This window comes from Pongo abelii, chromosome 17 (genome assembly GCF_028885655.2).
Source record: "Pongo abelii isolate AG06213 chromosome 17, NHGRI_mPonAbe1-v2.0_pri, whole genome shotgun sequence".
Classification (NCBI taxonomy): Eukaryota; Metazoa; Chordata; class Mammalia; order Primates; family Hominidae; genus Pongo; species Pongo abelii.
Genome location: NC_072002.2, coordinates 21,787,997 through 21,803,779, shown reverse-complemented (window position 1 = coordinate 21,803,779; position 15,783 = coordinate 21,787,997). Strand labels below are relative to the sequence as shown.

Sequence of the window (15,783 nt, the reverse complement as noted above, 5' to 3'; positions counted from 1 at the left end):
AGGTTGTTAAGCTATATCTCTTTTGTTATTTCTATAATTGACTGTTTTGCCTCTCTTTTTCTTAATCTCACCAGATACTTTCAGTTTTGTTAATTTGTCAATTTTATTTATTCTCAATTCTGTTTGTCTTTCTATTTCATATTTTCTGGTCTTCATTTCTTTTCTTCTACTTTCTATGGATTTAATGTGTTGTTTTTCTAACTTTTTGAGATGGATGCTTAGTGTGCTTATTTTTCTGCCTTCCTGCTTTTTCAGTGGTGTAAGTGCATGGGATGTGTGTAGGAGATTTTCTGGTTTTTGAAATAATTGATTTTAGGCCAAATGTACTGTAGTCAGAGAATTTTTAGTTTTAGGCCTTTGAAATTTGTTTAAATATGATACATAGCTCAGCATTTGTTCAAATTTTGAAAATATTTTCTGTACACTTGTAGGGAATGTCTGTTATGTGACTTAATGTCTGTTTCACTTAGGTGAGATTTATTTAAATCGGGATGCTCAAGCTGCCTGCATTCTTAAAATTATTGTGCTGTTTTAAAATCTCCCACCATGACTGTGTGTTTGTTAATCATTATAGGTATATCAACATTTGCTTTAAACATTTGAAGCTATATTTTTAGGTGCATACCAATTGTGCATAAAATTTGTTGCATTAAATTCTTCATAAAACTGTTTTGGTGCATAAAAATTTTTCTTGCTAACAAATCAAATCCTTTATTGAGCATGTCTCCCCTCAGTGTGTAGTAATGCTTTTTTCCTAAATCTAGTCTGAGATTAACAATGTCAATACCAGCTTTCTTTGGTTAGTGTTAGCATGTTATATTTTTTGCCATTATTTTACTTTTAATCTTTCTGTATCCTTATATTTCAGATGTTATAGGGACATACTGTTGGATTTTCCTTTTCAACCAGTCTGGCAGTCTGTATTAGGCTGTTTCTTGCATTGCTATCAAGAAACACCTGAGACTGGGTAATTTATAAAGAAAAGAGGTTTAACGGGCCCGTAGTTCTGCAGGCTGTATAGGAAGTGTGGTGTGGGCATCTGCTTGGCTTCTGGGGAGGCCTCAGGAAGCTTGCAATCATGGCAGAAGGCGAAGCGGGAGCAGGCATGTCACATGGCCAAAGCAGGGATGGGGAAGGTGCCACACACTTTAAACAACCAGGTCTTAGGAGAGCTCACTCACTACCGCAGGATAACGCCAAGCCATGAGGGGTCCACCGCTATGACCCAAACACCACCTCCCACCTGGCCTCACCTCCAACACTGGGGATTACATCTCAACATAAGATTTGGAGGGGCCTCCAACTATATCACAGTCTACTTACACTTAATGGAATCGCCAGCATGGGGGTTTGAATCTGCCCACTTTATTTGCTTTTTATTTGTTTCACCCAGACTTTGTTCTTTTTCTTTTGGCATTCTTTGAGATCGTTTAAGAGTTTTATATGATTCCAATTTTCTCCTCTGTTGATTTGGTAATTATATATATTTATATTATTTTAATAATTACCCAAATAATTATAATCTGTCTCTTGGCTTACTGATGTTTAGTAAAAATTATTTGTTTTCTTTTAAATGTCTTATTTGGCATTCCAAGGATCACAAAATACTCAATTTACTCCGTACTTAAAAAGCTTGTCTTGTTTTATGTTTTATTTCTATATTTAACCCAATAAGACATGATGATGATTTATAAATAACCAGTATTTCTGATCTTTCGTATGAGATTAGTTTTCTTCTTAAAGAATATCCGTACTTTTTTTTTTTTTTTTTTTTTTGGTAAGGGACTGCTGATAATGAATTTTGTTTGTTGTCTCTCTAAAATGTCTTTATCTCCCTGTTATTCTTGATGTGTATTCTTGCTTGCTATAGAATTGTTAGGAGCAGCTTTTAGCACTTTGAATGTATTTTTTCATGTCATTTCATTTTAAAAGTTGGCTGTCAGTCTTTTGTTATTTTTCTCTTTGGTTTTTATCCATCTTACTGTGATGTGCTTGGGTAGCTTTTGTTTTACCCTACAGTTTAGAGGAAAAATCGTTGAAATAATTTGAGGCTAAGGGAGATGATATCTTCCAGACTGGATTTATATCTGCTTCTGACAGGGAGCAAGGAACACTAGCAATTGCAGATCCCTTTCATTCATTTATTGGAATTGAGCTGATTGGAGCTGAGCCTCATCCTTATGAGAACCAGTTGGATGTTGGTTTACCTTTACTGCTGGGGTGTATCCCTTTGTGGTCTCGTCCCAAAGCATGGATGTTTTACTGTGGTATCTTTCTCTCCCTCAATACACACACACCTCCTAACCCCCCAATGCCAGTCATTCATTGGCAGACTCAGTTTTTATACCTGCACTCCCACAAGAACAACTTTGCTTCGCCTTTTCTTGAAGCAGCAGATACGCTTAAGGAACAGCATCCCCAGTGTTGGGCTTACCTCTCTGGGTTACTTTCTTCTCTTAGATTTTGGCCCCATAAATTTACACTGCTTTTTAAGCTTGCTAGTGCTTTCAAAGATAAGTTTTTGAATATGCTATTCAGTTCTAATCGTTCTTAGCAAGAGGTTGGTTTGCTTTACCTAGTCTGCTGTTACTGGAGGCAGAAGTCTTAACATGTATTTTTTGTTGTTGTTGTTAAAAGTTTATGTTTCTTAACTGTTGGGCCCATTTCAGTTTTTTACTCATGGTTCCTATTTATGTCTTGCTTATAAGTAATTCTAACAGTTGAATGAAATTACCAAGAATTGTACTTGCGATCACAATGACTCAGTGGCTTTTCAATCTCAATATCTTAAGTTTTTGGTTTTAAATTATTATCTAATTCAATTTTACCATGTCTTTCATTCCTGATGATTTTTAAAAAACAAATGATAATCAATTTTGTAAATAACCTGGTACTATATAATTAAAGTTGATAGCAACTGTCTTTTTCATTAGGATATTTAACTGGTATGCCCTTAATTTTTTTCTTGCCATTAGATCCTACATCTTGCTTATAAAGATCAAACTAATACAGTAGCCTTCTCTTTTCCACAGTTTTGCCTTCTTCAGTTTTAGTTACCCATGGTCAACTGAGGTGCAAAAATATTCAGTGGAAAGTTCCAGAAATAGTTCATAAGTTTTAAATTATATGTCATTCTTAGTAGCGTGATGAAATCTTCCCACCAATTTGCTCCATCCTGGTAGGATATGAGTCTTTCTTTTGTCCAGCTTCTCCACCCGTCTTCACTTGTTGCCCGTTAGTCACTTAGTAGTGTTTGGTGATCAGATCCACTCTAGTGATATTGCAGTGCTTGTGTTAAAGTTACTCTTATTTTGTAATGGCCCCAAAGTGCAAGAGTAGTGTTGCCTGCAATTTGGATACACCAAAGAGGAACTATCCTTCCTTCAAGTGAAAAGATGAAGGTTCTCGACTTGATAAGGAAAGAAAAAATAATGCTGAAGTTTCTGAGGTCTGTGGTAAGAATGATCTTCTTTATGTGTAATTACAAAGAAGGACAGAGAAATTCATGCTTTGCACTCCAAACTTCAAACGTTCCAGCCACAGTGAGTGATAAGTGCTTAGTTAAGATGGAAAAGGCAGTACATTTGTGGGTGGAAGACAGGAACAGAAACATGCTCTGATTTATGGCAGTTGGATTTGGTACTATCTGAGGTTTCAGGTATCCACTTGGAGGTCTTGAAACGCATCTCCCAATGATAATGGGGGACTAATGAATGTTCATGAAACTGGGGTGAATTTATCTGATGTTTAATTTTCTCACTTCTAGGACACTTTCTTCATGAGCAACAAACCCCAAAGATACAAAGACAAGCTACCAGATAGTGGTGATTCTGTGCTTAGGATCAGCACCATTGCTTCAGCCATTGCAGAGGCATCAGTTAATACTGATCCTTCCCAACTTGCTGCTATGATCAAGGCACTTTCAAATAAAACCAGAGACAAGACTTTTCAGGAAGATGAGAAACAAAAGGACTACTCTCATGTGCATCATTTCTTACCTAATGATTTAGAAAAAAGTAATGGATCCAATGCGTTTGATATGGAGAAATACCTTAAAAAAACAGAAGTTAGTAGATATGAAAGTACATTGGAAAACTTTTCAAGGGCTGGTATGTCTGATACTTGGGATTTATCTTTGCCCAAAGAACAAACTACTCAAGACATTCATCCAGTGGACTTAAGTGCTACTAGTGTAAGTGTGAGGGTACCAGAAGAAAACACAGCAGCTATTGTTTATGTTGAAAATGGAGAGAGTGAGAATCAAGAGTCATTTAGAACCACAAACTCTTCAAATTCAGTTACAAATAGAGAGAATAGCAGTGCAGTAGTTGATGTGAAGACATGCTCCATTGCCAACAAATTACAAGATGTTGGTAACAATAAAAAAGCTACCTCAATTTCCGCTCCATCTGATAGTTATTCATCAGTGAGGAACCTCAGAATAACATCCCTTTGTCTGTTAAAAGAGTGTGAAGAAATACGAGATAATAGAGAAAATCAGAGGCAAAATGAGTGTGTCAGTGAAATAAGCAACAGTGAGAAGCATGTGACTTTTGAAAACCATTGCATAATCTCACCTAAAAATAGTGGTAAGTGTCTGAGTCGTTGGTCACATTCATAAAATTACAAAGTTTATTTTCTCTTCTCACTGGAAAATACCCCTTTCTGATAGATTTGAAAAATACCTCTCCTGAGCATGGTGGACGTGGCTCAGAGGATGAGCAGGAGAGCTTCAGACCTTCCACATCACCACTGAGTCATTCTTCTCCTAGTGAAATTTCTGGAACAAGTTCATCAGGGTAAGTGTGTACCTTCTTTTTTAAAAAATAAAAATATGTGTTCAGTATAGGAACTTGGAAAAAAAATGTGTAAAGAAGAAAAACTACTCATCTATGCATTCATCTCTCAAAGGTAACTCTTGTAAGCTGTGAATTTCTTTCTAGTTATTTTTCTGTGCAAATTTTTGTATACTGCTTTTTTTTTTACTCTTTATAACAATTATTCTCTGAATTTAAAAGAAAACTAGTAATGTTACAGACTGTATAATGGATGTGTCATGGTTCATTTGATACTTCCGGTGAATACTTTGTATCTTAACTGCTTTGCTATATAAATGATATTGGGATGAATAACTTTGTTCATAAAATTTTAATTTTATGAGTGTCTTTTGTGGCTTTATAAAAGATCTTTAATATGTTTATTGAAAGAGTCTAATAAATGGAAAAACTTGCCTAACCAGCAAAATTATCAAAAATGTTAAACGTAGTTTTGATTTGTTTCAAAATATTGGATTTCAAAGATACCTATTAACTATTTACCAAACTGCCATTAAAGTTTTTCATGTTCATCTGAAGCAGCATGGTGTGGTTCCGCTAGTGCTAAATGTCAATGGAGAGCTTAGTTCTTTCTATGACTCCTTATGGATGCCTCAGTTTGAAACACTTTCATATACATATACACAGTCACTTCTTATTTAATAGTTAATTGCTTTTTTTTTGTTTCTTTTTTTTTTAGACGGAGTCTTGCTCTGTGGGCCAGGCTGGAGTGCAGTGGTGCGATCTTGGCTCACTACAACCTCTGCCTCCTGGGTTCCAGCGATTCTCCTGCCTCGGTCTCCCGAGTAGCTGGAACCACAGGCATGTGCCACCACGCCTGGCTAATTTTTGTATTTTTAGTAGAGATGGGGTTTCACCATGTTGGCCAGGCTGGTCTTGAACTCCTGACCTCAGGTAATCCAACTGCCTTGGCCTCCCAAAGTGCTGGGATTACAGGCATGAGCCACTGCGCTTGGCCTGCATATTTTAACAGATGTATTATTAGTCATCCAGCCCAAAGCAAATTTGAAGATCATCTGGCTGTGACATGGTGTAGTATGTTTACAATCTTTGGCTTACACGTTCTTCCTTATGTTTCTCATAGGTATTGCTTTACTGTCCCTATGGAAGATTAGAGGGATATCTGAGACTAGCCTGGTTCTTTTTGCCTTTGAATTGACTTGATGTTTTTGCCAAAATTCTTTATTTTTCAAGTCTAATAATTGCATTAGGGTATATCTCTGTTTGATTCTTCATTGTTACTTTGCTCTGTCATACAGTATGCCCTTTCGATATGTCTCCCCTTTTATTTTGCCTGTGTTCTTGCAGTTCACTTTTAATTATTTGAGGTAATTTCACCTAAAAGCATTTGTTCTTGTTAACCGAAGGAGTCAAACTAATACAACACATCATCCAGTGACTCAGAACATTTTCCGTGCTATATCATGCTGTGTGTATGTGTTTGTGTGTGTGTGCGTGCGTGTGTGCGGGAGTGCATGTGGATACAGAAACCCATGTAGGTGCGTGTCATGTGGGAGCTAAAGAAGGCCTGAAGCAATTTGGTTAGTAATACTTTGTTGCCGTTGGTTAGAAACTTACTAACTGGTATTTTGACAATACCATCATGATTTGGGACTTTTTATTTATTTTTTATTTTTTTGAGACAGAGTCTCTCTCTGTCACCCAGGCTGGAGTGCAGTGGCGCAATCTCGGCTCACTGCAAGTGCCGTCTCCCAGGTTCACGCCATTCTCCTGCCTCATCCTCCCGAGTAGCTGGGACTACAGGCGCCTGCCACCATGCCTGGCTAATTTTTTGTATTTTTAGTAGAGACGGGGTTTCACCATGTTAAACGGGTTGGTCTCGATCTCCTGACCTCGTGATCCAAAGTGCTGGGATTACAGGCGTGAGTGAACGCACCCAGCCAATTTGGGACTTTTTAAAAGTTCAGAATTCAAATTTGAAATTTCTGTGTACATCCATTGCCTAGCTGAGTATTCTGAACTTTGTTCAAAAAAGAAAGATGGTGGAATCCAGTGAAGTGAAGGGCTGAATTCAAGCTAACCGGCAGAGCGTAGGTGTGGAGACTGTTTCCAAATGTGGCTTGACAGTTACTTCCTATCCCCTGTGCTCTTTTGCACTGTGACTTTGCCGCTTCCCGTCAAGAGGTGCAGTCCGTTTCCTGCTCCTTGCATCTCGGCTGGCAGCCCTGTGAAAGGTGCTAATGAACAGAATAATGAGGAAGTAACCCTGATGTGTGTGCAGATAGATGTGAGACTCACTACTTGTTGCTTTCTGATCTTTTCATTTTACGTTGTGTAGCAGGGACATCTTTCTGAATCAAGGCTAGAACAGCATGCTTTTGAATGGCTGCATAGTGTTGTATTGCATGTTTGTGCTCTAATTTCTGTAGCTCAGTTTCTCCTGTCTGATTTAAGCTTTCCCACTTTTTGTCCACAGTGATGTGGACATGTCCTTTTTGTGAAGTCTTTATATTTATCATTAATTTTTTTTCTCAGGATAAATTCCTAAATGTAGAATATCTGAGTCAAGAGGCCTTTGATATGTACTGCTTAATTGCTTAACCAAAAGTTGTACCACTTGATAGTCCCACAGTGATGTGTGACTGTTCCCATTTCTTTGCACTTATCTGCATGATTTTTTCTTTCCTCTTTGCTCGTTGAGGGTTGGAATTCTTCTTTTCATTTCTCTATATCAGATACTTAGCAGATTTTTATAGAATGAATAGCTAATTGCTAATAATGAATTGCTGTGTGTCTTTATATGGTATTTATTAATGAAAATGCCATAACACATTTTACACTAGCTTAACAGATGCTTCATTCAATGGGAATATTCTTTACAATTTTAGATAATTAAGTGTAAACATTGAATTTGTGGTTGAGTCATTTGCAAGATTGTAGGCACATAGGAATGGTTTTTTGCTAATGTAGATAGTTGAAGGACTGGAGAACTCCAGGTGTGAGCTACTCTTCTCTTTCAGGTGTGCGTTAGAGTCCATTGGTTCAGCTCAGCAGCAGCAGCCTCCCTGTGAGCAGGAGTTGTCTCCCTTGGTGTGCTTGCCTGCTGGGGTGAGCAGGCTGACGTATGTGTCTGAACCAGAGAGCTCCTATCCTACCACAGCCACAGATGATGCCCTGGAGGACCGCAAGGTGGGCAGCCACTTGGATTATTTATTACTAAGGCTTTCAACTCTTAAAAATGTTAACAGATGTTTGATTCAGACTGCAGTTCAAGCCTATATAACTTCAGTGTTGCTCTTTTATCTTTAAAATGATTTTTGTGTTTGTGTGCACATATTAAATACCTACTCATGCTGGTAGGCACAGAGGTACAAACATTTTAGGATCTGCCCTTGAAGAGAGCTCCGTCTTGTGAGGCACACTGTGTAATGAAGTGCATCATGCTGTGCGCGTACTATGGGGACTCAGAAGGTGGTGGTTGGAAGTCTGACTGCCTTTGCTTCAGCAAAGGTTTCTGCAGGAATAAATACACTGAAGCCACACTGTGCAGGACTGCTAGGAGTTAGGCAGCGGGGAAGCAGAGTTAACACATGGGGAGGTGGAGAGCTGTAAGATACAAACTGCATCTGGGCACTCCAGGAAGTTTAGAACGGCCACAATGAATCATGTCAATGGGGAGAAGTGGATGAGGCTAGAAGAGGGGGGACCAAACCAGGAAGGGTGCTGGGTTTAAAATATGGGAGTTTGAAGGCTTTTTAGCAGGTCACTGTCATGATCTGTTTTGATTTTGTTTTGTTTTTGTATTTTTTAGAGACGATCTTGCTCTGTCACCTAGGCTGGAGTATGGTGGCACGATCACAGCTCACTACAGCCTGGGACCCCTGGTTTCAAGGGATCCTCCTGCCTCAGCCTCCCAAGTAACTGGGACTACAGGTGTGCACTACCACACCTGGCTAATTTTTAATTTTTTTTGTAGAGACAGCTTCTTGCCATGTTGCTCAGGCTGGTCTTGTACTCCTGGGCTCAGGTGTTCCTTCTGCCTCGGCCTCTCAAGTAGCTGGGACTACAGGTGCCTACCACCACATCTGGCTAATTAAAACAAATTTTTTTTAGAGATGGGGTCTTGCTATGTTGCCAGAGCTGGTCTTGAGCTCCTGGCCTCAAGCGATCTTCCTGCCTTGGCCTCCCAAAGTGGTGGGATTACGGGCATGAGCCACCAAGCCCAGGCTGGTTTGATGTTTTAAAAGCTCACTCCAACAGCAATGAGGAAGGAGGGACCAGTAGGAGCAAAATTAAAATCGGAGATTTGACATGAGGCCACTGTAGTGGTTCCGGCAAGAGACAGTGCACGCTTGGGCCAAGACAGTGGCAGTGGGAATAGAATAGAAGATCACAGAGATTTATGTGGGAGAAGCTAGAATTACCTGTTTTCGCGTGTGGACGTTGTGGATGTGACAGTGTTCAGTTTTTTGATGAGCTAACTATGACTGCTGTGGGTATGCTGCATAGTCTTCCTCCACCAAGCTACTGAAGAGTTACTGAATACACAGCATAGTGTTAGAGCATTACACCCCTTTCTTTGAAAGCTGTCTTTTTCATGTTGTTGTTAGATACTGAGTCTGCATGTTCTTAGCGTAGTGGTTGAGAGCTGGGTTATGGTGTCAGATAACTTATCTTCTGCTGCCTCCTCAGACAGATTACTAAACCTTCCTCAACCTGTTTCTTCATCTGTAAGGAAGAATAGTATGTGAGGGCAGTGCTTGTCACCTAGTAAGTCACCACTGGATACATATTATTTGTTATTATTAATTGGCAAATAATATAGTCTTTGTTTCTTAGTGTCTTTATTTCTGAAGCTTTGGCCAGGAGAAATTTATAAACCAAGTACCAAAGCAATCAGTGAAGGTTACGTCTGTCTAGTCTAAATTTCAGCTGGTCCATCCTGCAGAGCTGCAGATATCACTCCTCAGATTATGCATTATGTACAAATAAATAAGTGTGGACATTTACCAGGACTGTTAACTTCATGCTTCATAGAGCCGCACAAGTTTAGAAATGGGAGAGGGCTTAGAACACATAAAAGTTAACATCTTTGGCCGGGCGTGGTGGCTCAGACCTGTAATCCCAGCACTTTGGGAGGCTGAGACAGGCGGATCACCTGAGGTCAGGAGTTTAAGACCAGCCTGGCCAACATGGTGAAACCCCGTCTCTACTAAAAATACAAAAAATTAGCTGGGCATGGTAGCGGGCACCTGTAATCCCAGCTACTCGGGAGGTTGAGGCAGGAAAATGGCTTGAACCCGGGAGGCGAAGGTTGCAGTGAGCCAAGATTGCGCCATTGCACTCCAACCTGGGCAACAAGAGCGAGACTCTGTCTCAAAAAAAAGTTAACATCTTTGAATCTTCAAGCCCAGGCAGTAGCTTGGACAGATGGTGGGGTGGGGCCCTGCCAGCCTGCTGAGCCGCCGCCTGACCTCAAAGTCGTTACCATTTCAAGCTTGCTCAGCCCCAACTCCTTCGTTACTAATTTATTTAGATTTTTATTGTAAAGTTTACAGAAATCCCTTAAATCTTCAAAAAGTTATTAGACTCTGGTCCTCTATCTGTGCAAAATTTTCAGATATTCTTAATGTATACCTCCTATTTATTTTCCTCATAGTATAATTCTTTTTACAAAACAACAAATTTTCTAATGTAAGTCTGCATTTCACAGCTGCAAGACTACTATTTTTGTGTAAGCCAATTTTTTTTCAAAGAGACACCTCATGCACATCTCTTTGTTACTTGAGCTTTTACCAGCATGTTTCAATTTGTTATATTAAGTTTATCTATGGATTATTAAAAAGAAATTTTGTTGCACTCAGAGTGATATCACCAGCGAGTTGAGTACCACAATTATTCAAGGCAGTCCAGCCGCATTGGAGGAACAGGCTATGGAAAAATTGAGAGAAAAAGTTCCATTTCAGAATAGAGGAAAAGGAACATTATCATCTATTATCCAGAATAACTCTGATACAAGAAAAGCAACTGAAACTACTTCTCTGAGTAGCAAGCCTGAATATGTAAAACCTGACTTTAGATGGAGTAAAGATCCTTCCTCCAAAAGTGGAAATCTGTTGGAAACCAGTGAGGTAGGTTTGACATCAAACCCTGAGGAATTGGACCCAATCAGGCTGGCTCTCCTGGGCAAGTCAGGTCTGAGCTGTCAGGTGGGGTCAGCCACATCACGCCCTGTGTCCTGCCGGGAGCCTATAGATGAAGATCAAAGAATAATTCCTAAAGATAAGTCAACTGCTGGCTGTGAGTTCAGTGGCCAGGTTTCTCATCAGACCACCTCTGAAAACCAGTGTACTCCTATTCCCAGCAGCACAGTTCACAGCTCTGTGGCTGACATGCAGAACATGCCTGCTGCTGCGCACGCACTCTTGACACAACCCTCTCTCAGCGCTGCTCCCTTTGCTCAGCGGTATTTGGGAACACTCCCTTCAGCTGGAAGCACCACCTTGCCTCAGTGCCATGCTAGCAGTGCCACAGTCTGTGGCTTCTCAGGAGGCCTTCCCTATCCAGCTGTTGCAGGAGAGCCTGTGCAGAACTCTGTGGCTGTGGGAATTTGTCTAGGATCAAATATCGGCTCTGGATGGATGGGTACCTCTTCCCTCTGTAACCCATATTCTAATACCTTAAATCAGAACCTGCTAAGCACAACAAAACCTTTTCCTGTGCCGTCTGTTGGTACAAACTGTGGAATTGAACCGTGGGATTCAGGAATGACATCAGGATTGGGTAAGATGCTTTTTCTCTGTTATTATTGCTTGCTATTATTTTCTCAAATGATACCACAAAGCTAGTTTGTTTCAAGGAGTTACTGGTTAGCATTAATTCCTTGTAAGTTTTGTGCTTCTTCCTAAACTGAGAACACCGTATATTTCTGTGCAAGCGTCCCTAAAGTTGGCTTAGAAAAATGCTGCACTTATGCAGGTGACAGGCTGCCTGTGGCTCGTCTTCCTTATCTCTCTTTTGCTCTGCCATTCCAGTTTTGTGATTATTTCTCCTAGGAAATGTCCAGTTTAGAGTTGAATCCCAGAATGAGTGAGTGCCTCCACCTTGTGAGTCTCTGGGTGGCTGCTGTGGTGGAGAGGCAGCACTCTCGGGTGCATTTCTGGGGCAGCTTCTCTCTGGGAGCTGTGCTTTTACTGACATGGTGCACAAGGCCACTGGGGTGCTGTCTTCTCTGCCCTCCGGAGCAACTGCATGAGGATGTTAGAAGATAGGTGGTAGTATTAAAATCTGATACGTGTCCACATCTGGAAAGTTAGAGCCTCTGGAGTTTTTTTTTTTTTTTTTTAAGGATAAGCAATGAATTATAATTTATGAGAGAAAAGGAGATTACTTACAGGCAGTAACCTCAAAGAATTGATTAGCTGTAATTGTGAGTTTGATCCAATTTTAATTTTTCTTTTCCTGGGCTGGATGGAAGCAGGAAAAAATTGTTGGCGGGCCTCTGAGGCTCATGCAACATCAAGGACTCCTTCATCTGGAGCACTTTGACTCTAGCTCTGTGTAAACAGGCCATCTTATAAACTCATTGCCATTTAACAGATTTCGCATATAATCAGCGGTTTGCTGTAACTTGCATTTTTGACTTTGTCTTATTCTCACCCAGGGAGTGTCCGAGTGCCCGAGGAGTTGAAGCTTCCTCATGCTTGCTGTGTCGGGATCGCTTCCCAGACCCTCCTCAGTGTGCTCAATCCAACTGACCGCTGGCTGCAAGTCAGCATCGGGGTCCTCAGCATTAGTGTTAATGGTGAAAAGGTAGCTTTCTAAGTCTTTCTCATTTAACCTAACAGTTGCATTGTGATTAGGTGCTTGATTTCCCCCATCTCTAGTGCTAGGTTCTCCCTTCACGCCTTTATTAGTGCACACAGTCATTGCCATGGTATCTTTCTCTCAGACCCCTTTTGTTGTAGTGCTTATAGAGTAAAGTGAAACAGAGTTTTGCATTTTCCATCATTTACTGTTATTTATATTTTATTGTTATTTATTTGTAAAATCCTATAAATTTGCTTTTAGTGCTATTATTTAAATCATCAAAAGTTCTGAGTTTCTTGTTGCTACTTGTCAGTTTTGTTAAAGGTGATTGAATATAAGTAACCATGACTTATAAAAAAAAAAAAGCAGTTACTCTTGGAGCTTATGCCTTCATTTGACAAGGGAAGTCTTTTTGATTAATTTATCTGATGATTTTCTTACATGAGCTTTTGAAATACCTGGAAATGCAATTTTAATATGAACTTTTAAGACAGATGTCTCTTACATGATCAATTACAGTTGCTATAATTCTAGACTCTAAATCTTCTCTCCTGGTTACAGTGACCATTTGAACATTGGTGAGTGGGGAGGGGGGATATATGGTCAGCAGCTGTTTTGAAATGTCCCAGTTTTACGACTGTTACTTGTGAATCAGCACTGGTGGATGCTTCCCTCGTGCCTCTTAGTGGCCATCGTTTGCCTGGTAAAATAAGATCGCCTCCCCCCACGCCTTCTTGGCATTTCCCCTCTACTTCCAGTCCTCAGGTTAGATGAAAAGTAGGTGATTGAAGGAGAGGATTGAGGGTGGAAGGTGGGCTGTGAAGACTTTTTAGGGGCATCCTGGAGTCTGTGAATGAAGCAGTGTTGTCTATGGAAGTGGGGAGTAGAAAAGAAGATCCCCATTGACAGTGAGGAGGGAGGGTGGCTGGAGTTGTCACTGCAGTCGAGGCGGAGTCAGGGCTGTGGGACCTCAGCGGTTAGCCTGACTCTTCTTTCCCCCAGCCCCTGCCCACCGCTGTGTTGTGTGTCCTAGAGAGACTTACAGGGCTGTGAAAGAGTGACCCTTGTCAGTGTCTTTTTTAAGACAAGTGAGTATACAGGTCAATGTGCTTGCTTGGAGATGGACTGGGGAGACAGCCTTGGTGCAGCAAGAACATTCAACTCACGAAGCATTTGACTCGTACTTTAGAGACCATAAATGACAAAGTTTTGACATTTTTGAAGAGATAATAAATGTATTAATTTGGCAGTTTGAGTGATTGGGAAAAGGAATCTTAAACTAGGTGATTCTACTTGATTTTCAGTGTGAAGGCATTAATAACGAACTTTGTGGCTCTTTTTTGAAGGTGGATCTTTCAACATATCATTGTTTAGTTTTCAAGAATAAAGCCATCATAAGACCTCATGCCACAGAAGAGATAAAAGTGCTTTTTATACCATCCAGTCCTGGGGTTTTCAGATGCACATTCAGTGTTGCTTCTTGGCCATGTTCGACAGATGCTGAGACCATCGTACAGGCAGAAGCTTTGGCCAGCACCGTCACTCTCACTGCCATTGCCGAGAGTCCTGTTATCGAGGTATCTGTTTGTAGATGAATCTTTGTCATACCTGGCATTTTAAAGAAGACTGTTTAACCTTAGAAGTAAAATTTGGGAAAAAGAAATTTGTGGGCAAAGGTGCCACAAAATTAGTTTCAAGCTGAACTTTGGTTCTTAATATCTTTTTATTTCAAAATTTAAAATTATTTTTAGTTTTACAGAAACACAAGTATACTTGCTTAGATATGTATAAAGCAGAGTATAAGGTTAAACACTATTTTCCAACTGATTTCCATTGTATTATTAGATGTGCACTTAGCAGCATGCCAGTGGTTCATATTCTTTTTATATTTCTGTACCTGGAGATTATTTGCCAGCTAGAAAAGTTTCCCTTCTCTAGTCACCTATTTTCTGGAAGCCAAAGAAATTAGGTCTGGCCAAGTTGGGATAATAAGTGGTCATTGGATTATATGCTCATTTAGGATGATGACTCTCAACCGTGGCTGCACATTGGAGTAACACTGGGGGCTTTTAAATGTACCCCAATACCTGAGTCCCACTTAGACTGACTAAATCAGAGCGAGGGAGGGTGTGGCTGCCTCTCGGTAACTTTCAAGTCTTCCCAGATGATTACAAATGATAGCCTTAGTTAACAACCACTGCTTTACAAGAGCTATCTCCTCTTAGTTGATAGTGAAATCAGAACTAACATATTGAAAAAAATTAAGGAATGTGAGAGGGAGAGATGGGAGGGTGCAGAACAGAGGAAAAGCAGAACAGGTCTTGATACAGTCCTGAGTCGCTTAACAATAGGGATATGCCCTGAGAAATGTGTCCTTAGGCAATTTTGTCATTGTGTGAATATCATGGAGTGTACTTACACAAACCTAGATGGCACAGCCTTCTGCACACCTAGACCTTATGGGATAGTCCATTGTTCCTAGGCTATGTACCATTGTTCCCATACAGCTTGTTACTGTACTTAATACTGTAGGGCAGTTGTAACACCATGATAAGTGTTTCTATAGCTAAACATAGAAAAGGTACAGAAAAAATACATTATAAAAGATTTAAAAAATGGTACATTTTATAGGGCACTTACCAGAGGACTCGAAGTTGCTCTCTGTGAGTCAGTGGTAAAGGCCTAGGACATTACTGTACACTCTTGTAGACATTATAAACACTGTACATTTAGGCTATACCAAATCCATAAAAGAAATTATACTATGATGTTATGATGGCTATGGTATCACAAGGTGTTAGGAATTTTCCATCTCCATTATTATCTTATGGGATCATTGTCCTGTATACGGTCCATCATTGACCAAAACATCATTATGTAGCATGTGACTTTAATTAAAAATTAGTTGATTTCAGCTGGGCACTGGCACACACCTGTAATCCCAGCACTTTGAGAGGTCATGGTGGGTGGATTGCTTGAGCCCAGGAGTTCGAGACCAGCCTGGACAACATAGTGAGACCCTGTCTCTACACAAAATTTTAAAAAATCAGCTGGGTGTGGTGGTGCATGCTTGTGATCCCAACTACGCAAGAAGCTAAGGTGAGAGGATCACTTGAGCTCAGGAGTTTGAGGCTATAGTGAGCTATGATCACATCACTGCACTCCAGCCTGGGCAACA

The 15,783-nt window shown here is 40.2% G+C and overlaps 1 protein-coding gene across 17 annotated transcripts in view; it reads left to right on the top strand.

The window, feature by feature from the left end:
• Positions 1-15,783, top strand: part of CEP192 (centrosomal protein 192) — a 130,067-nt gene that overhangs the window by 53,594 nt on the left and 60,690 nt on the right. For all 17 annotated transcript variants that reach the window (XM_063716812.1, XM_054537615.2, XM_063716817.1 and 14 more), the window contains 6 exons: positions 3,767-4,589; positions 4,673-4,799; positions 7,817-7,985; positions 10,661-11,579; positions 12,460-12,608; positions 13,952-14,182. In XM_063716812.1, coding sequence (XP_063572882.1) covers positions 3,767-4,589; positions 4,673-4,799; positions 7,817-7,985; positions 10,661-11,579; positions 12,460-12,608; positions 13,952-14,182 — 2,418 coding nt within the window. The remainder of the gene's footprint in view (positions 1-3,766; positions 4,590-4,672; positions 4,800-7,816; positions 7,986-10,660; positions 11,580-12,459; positions 12,609-13,951; positions 14,183-15,783) is intronic.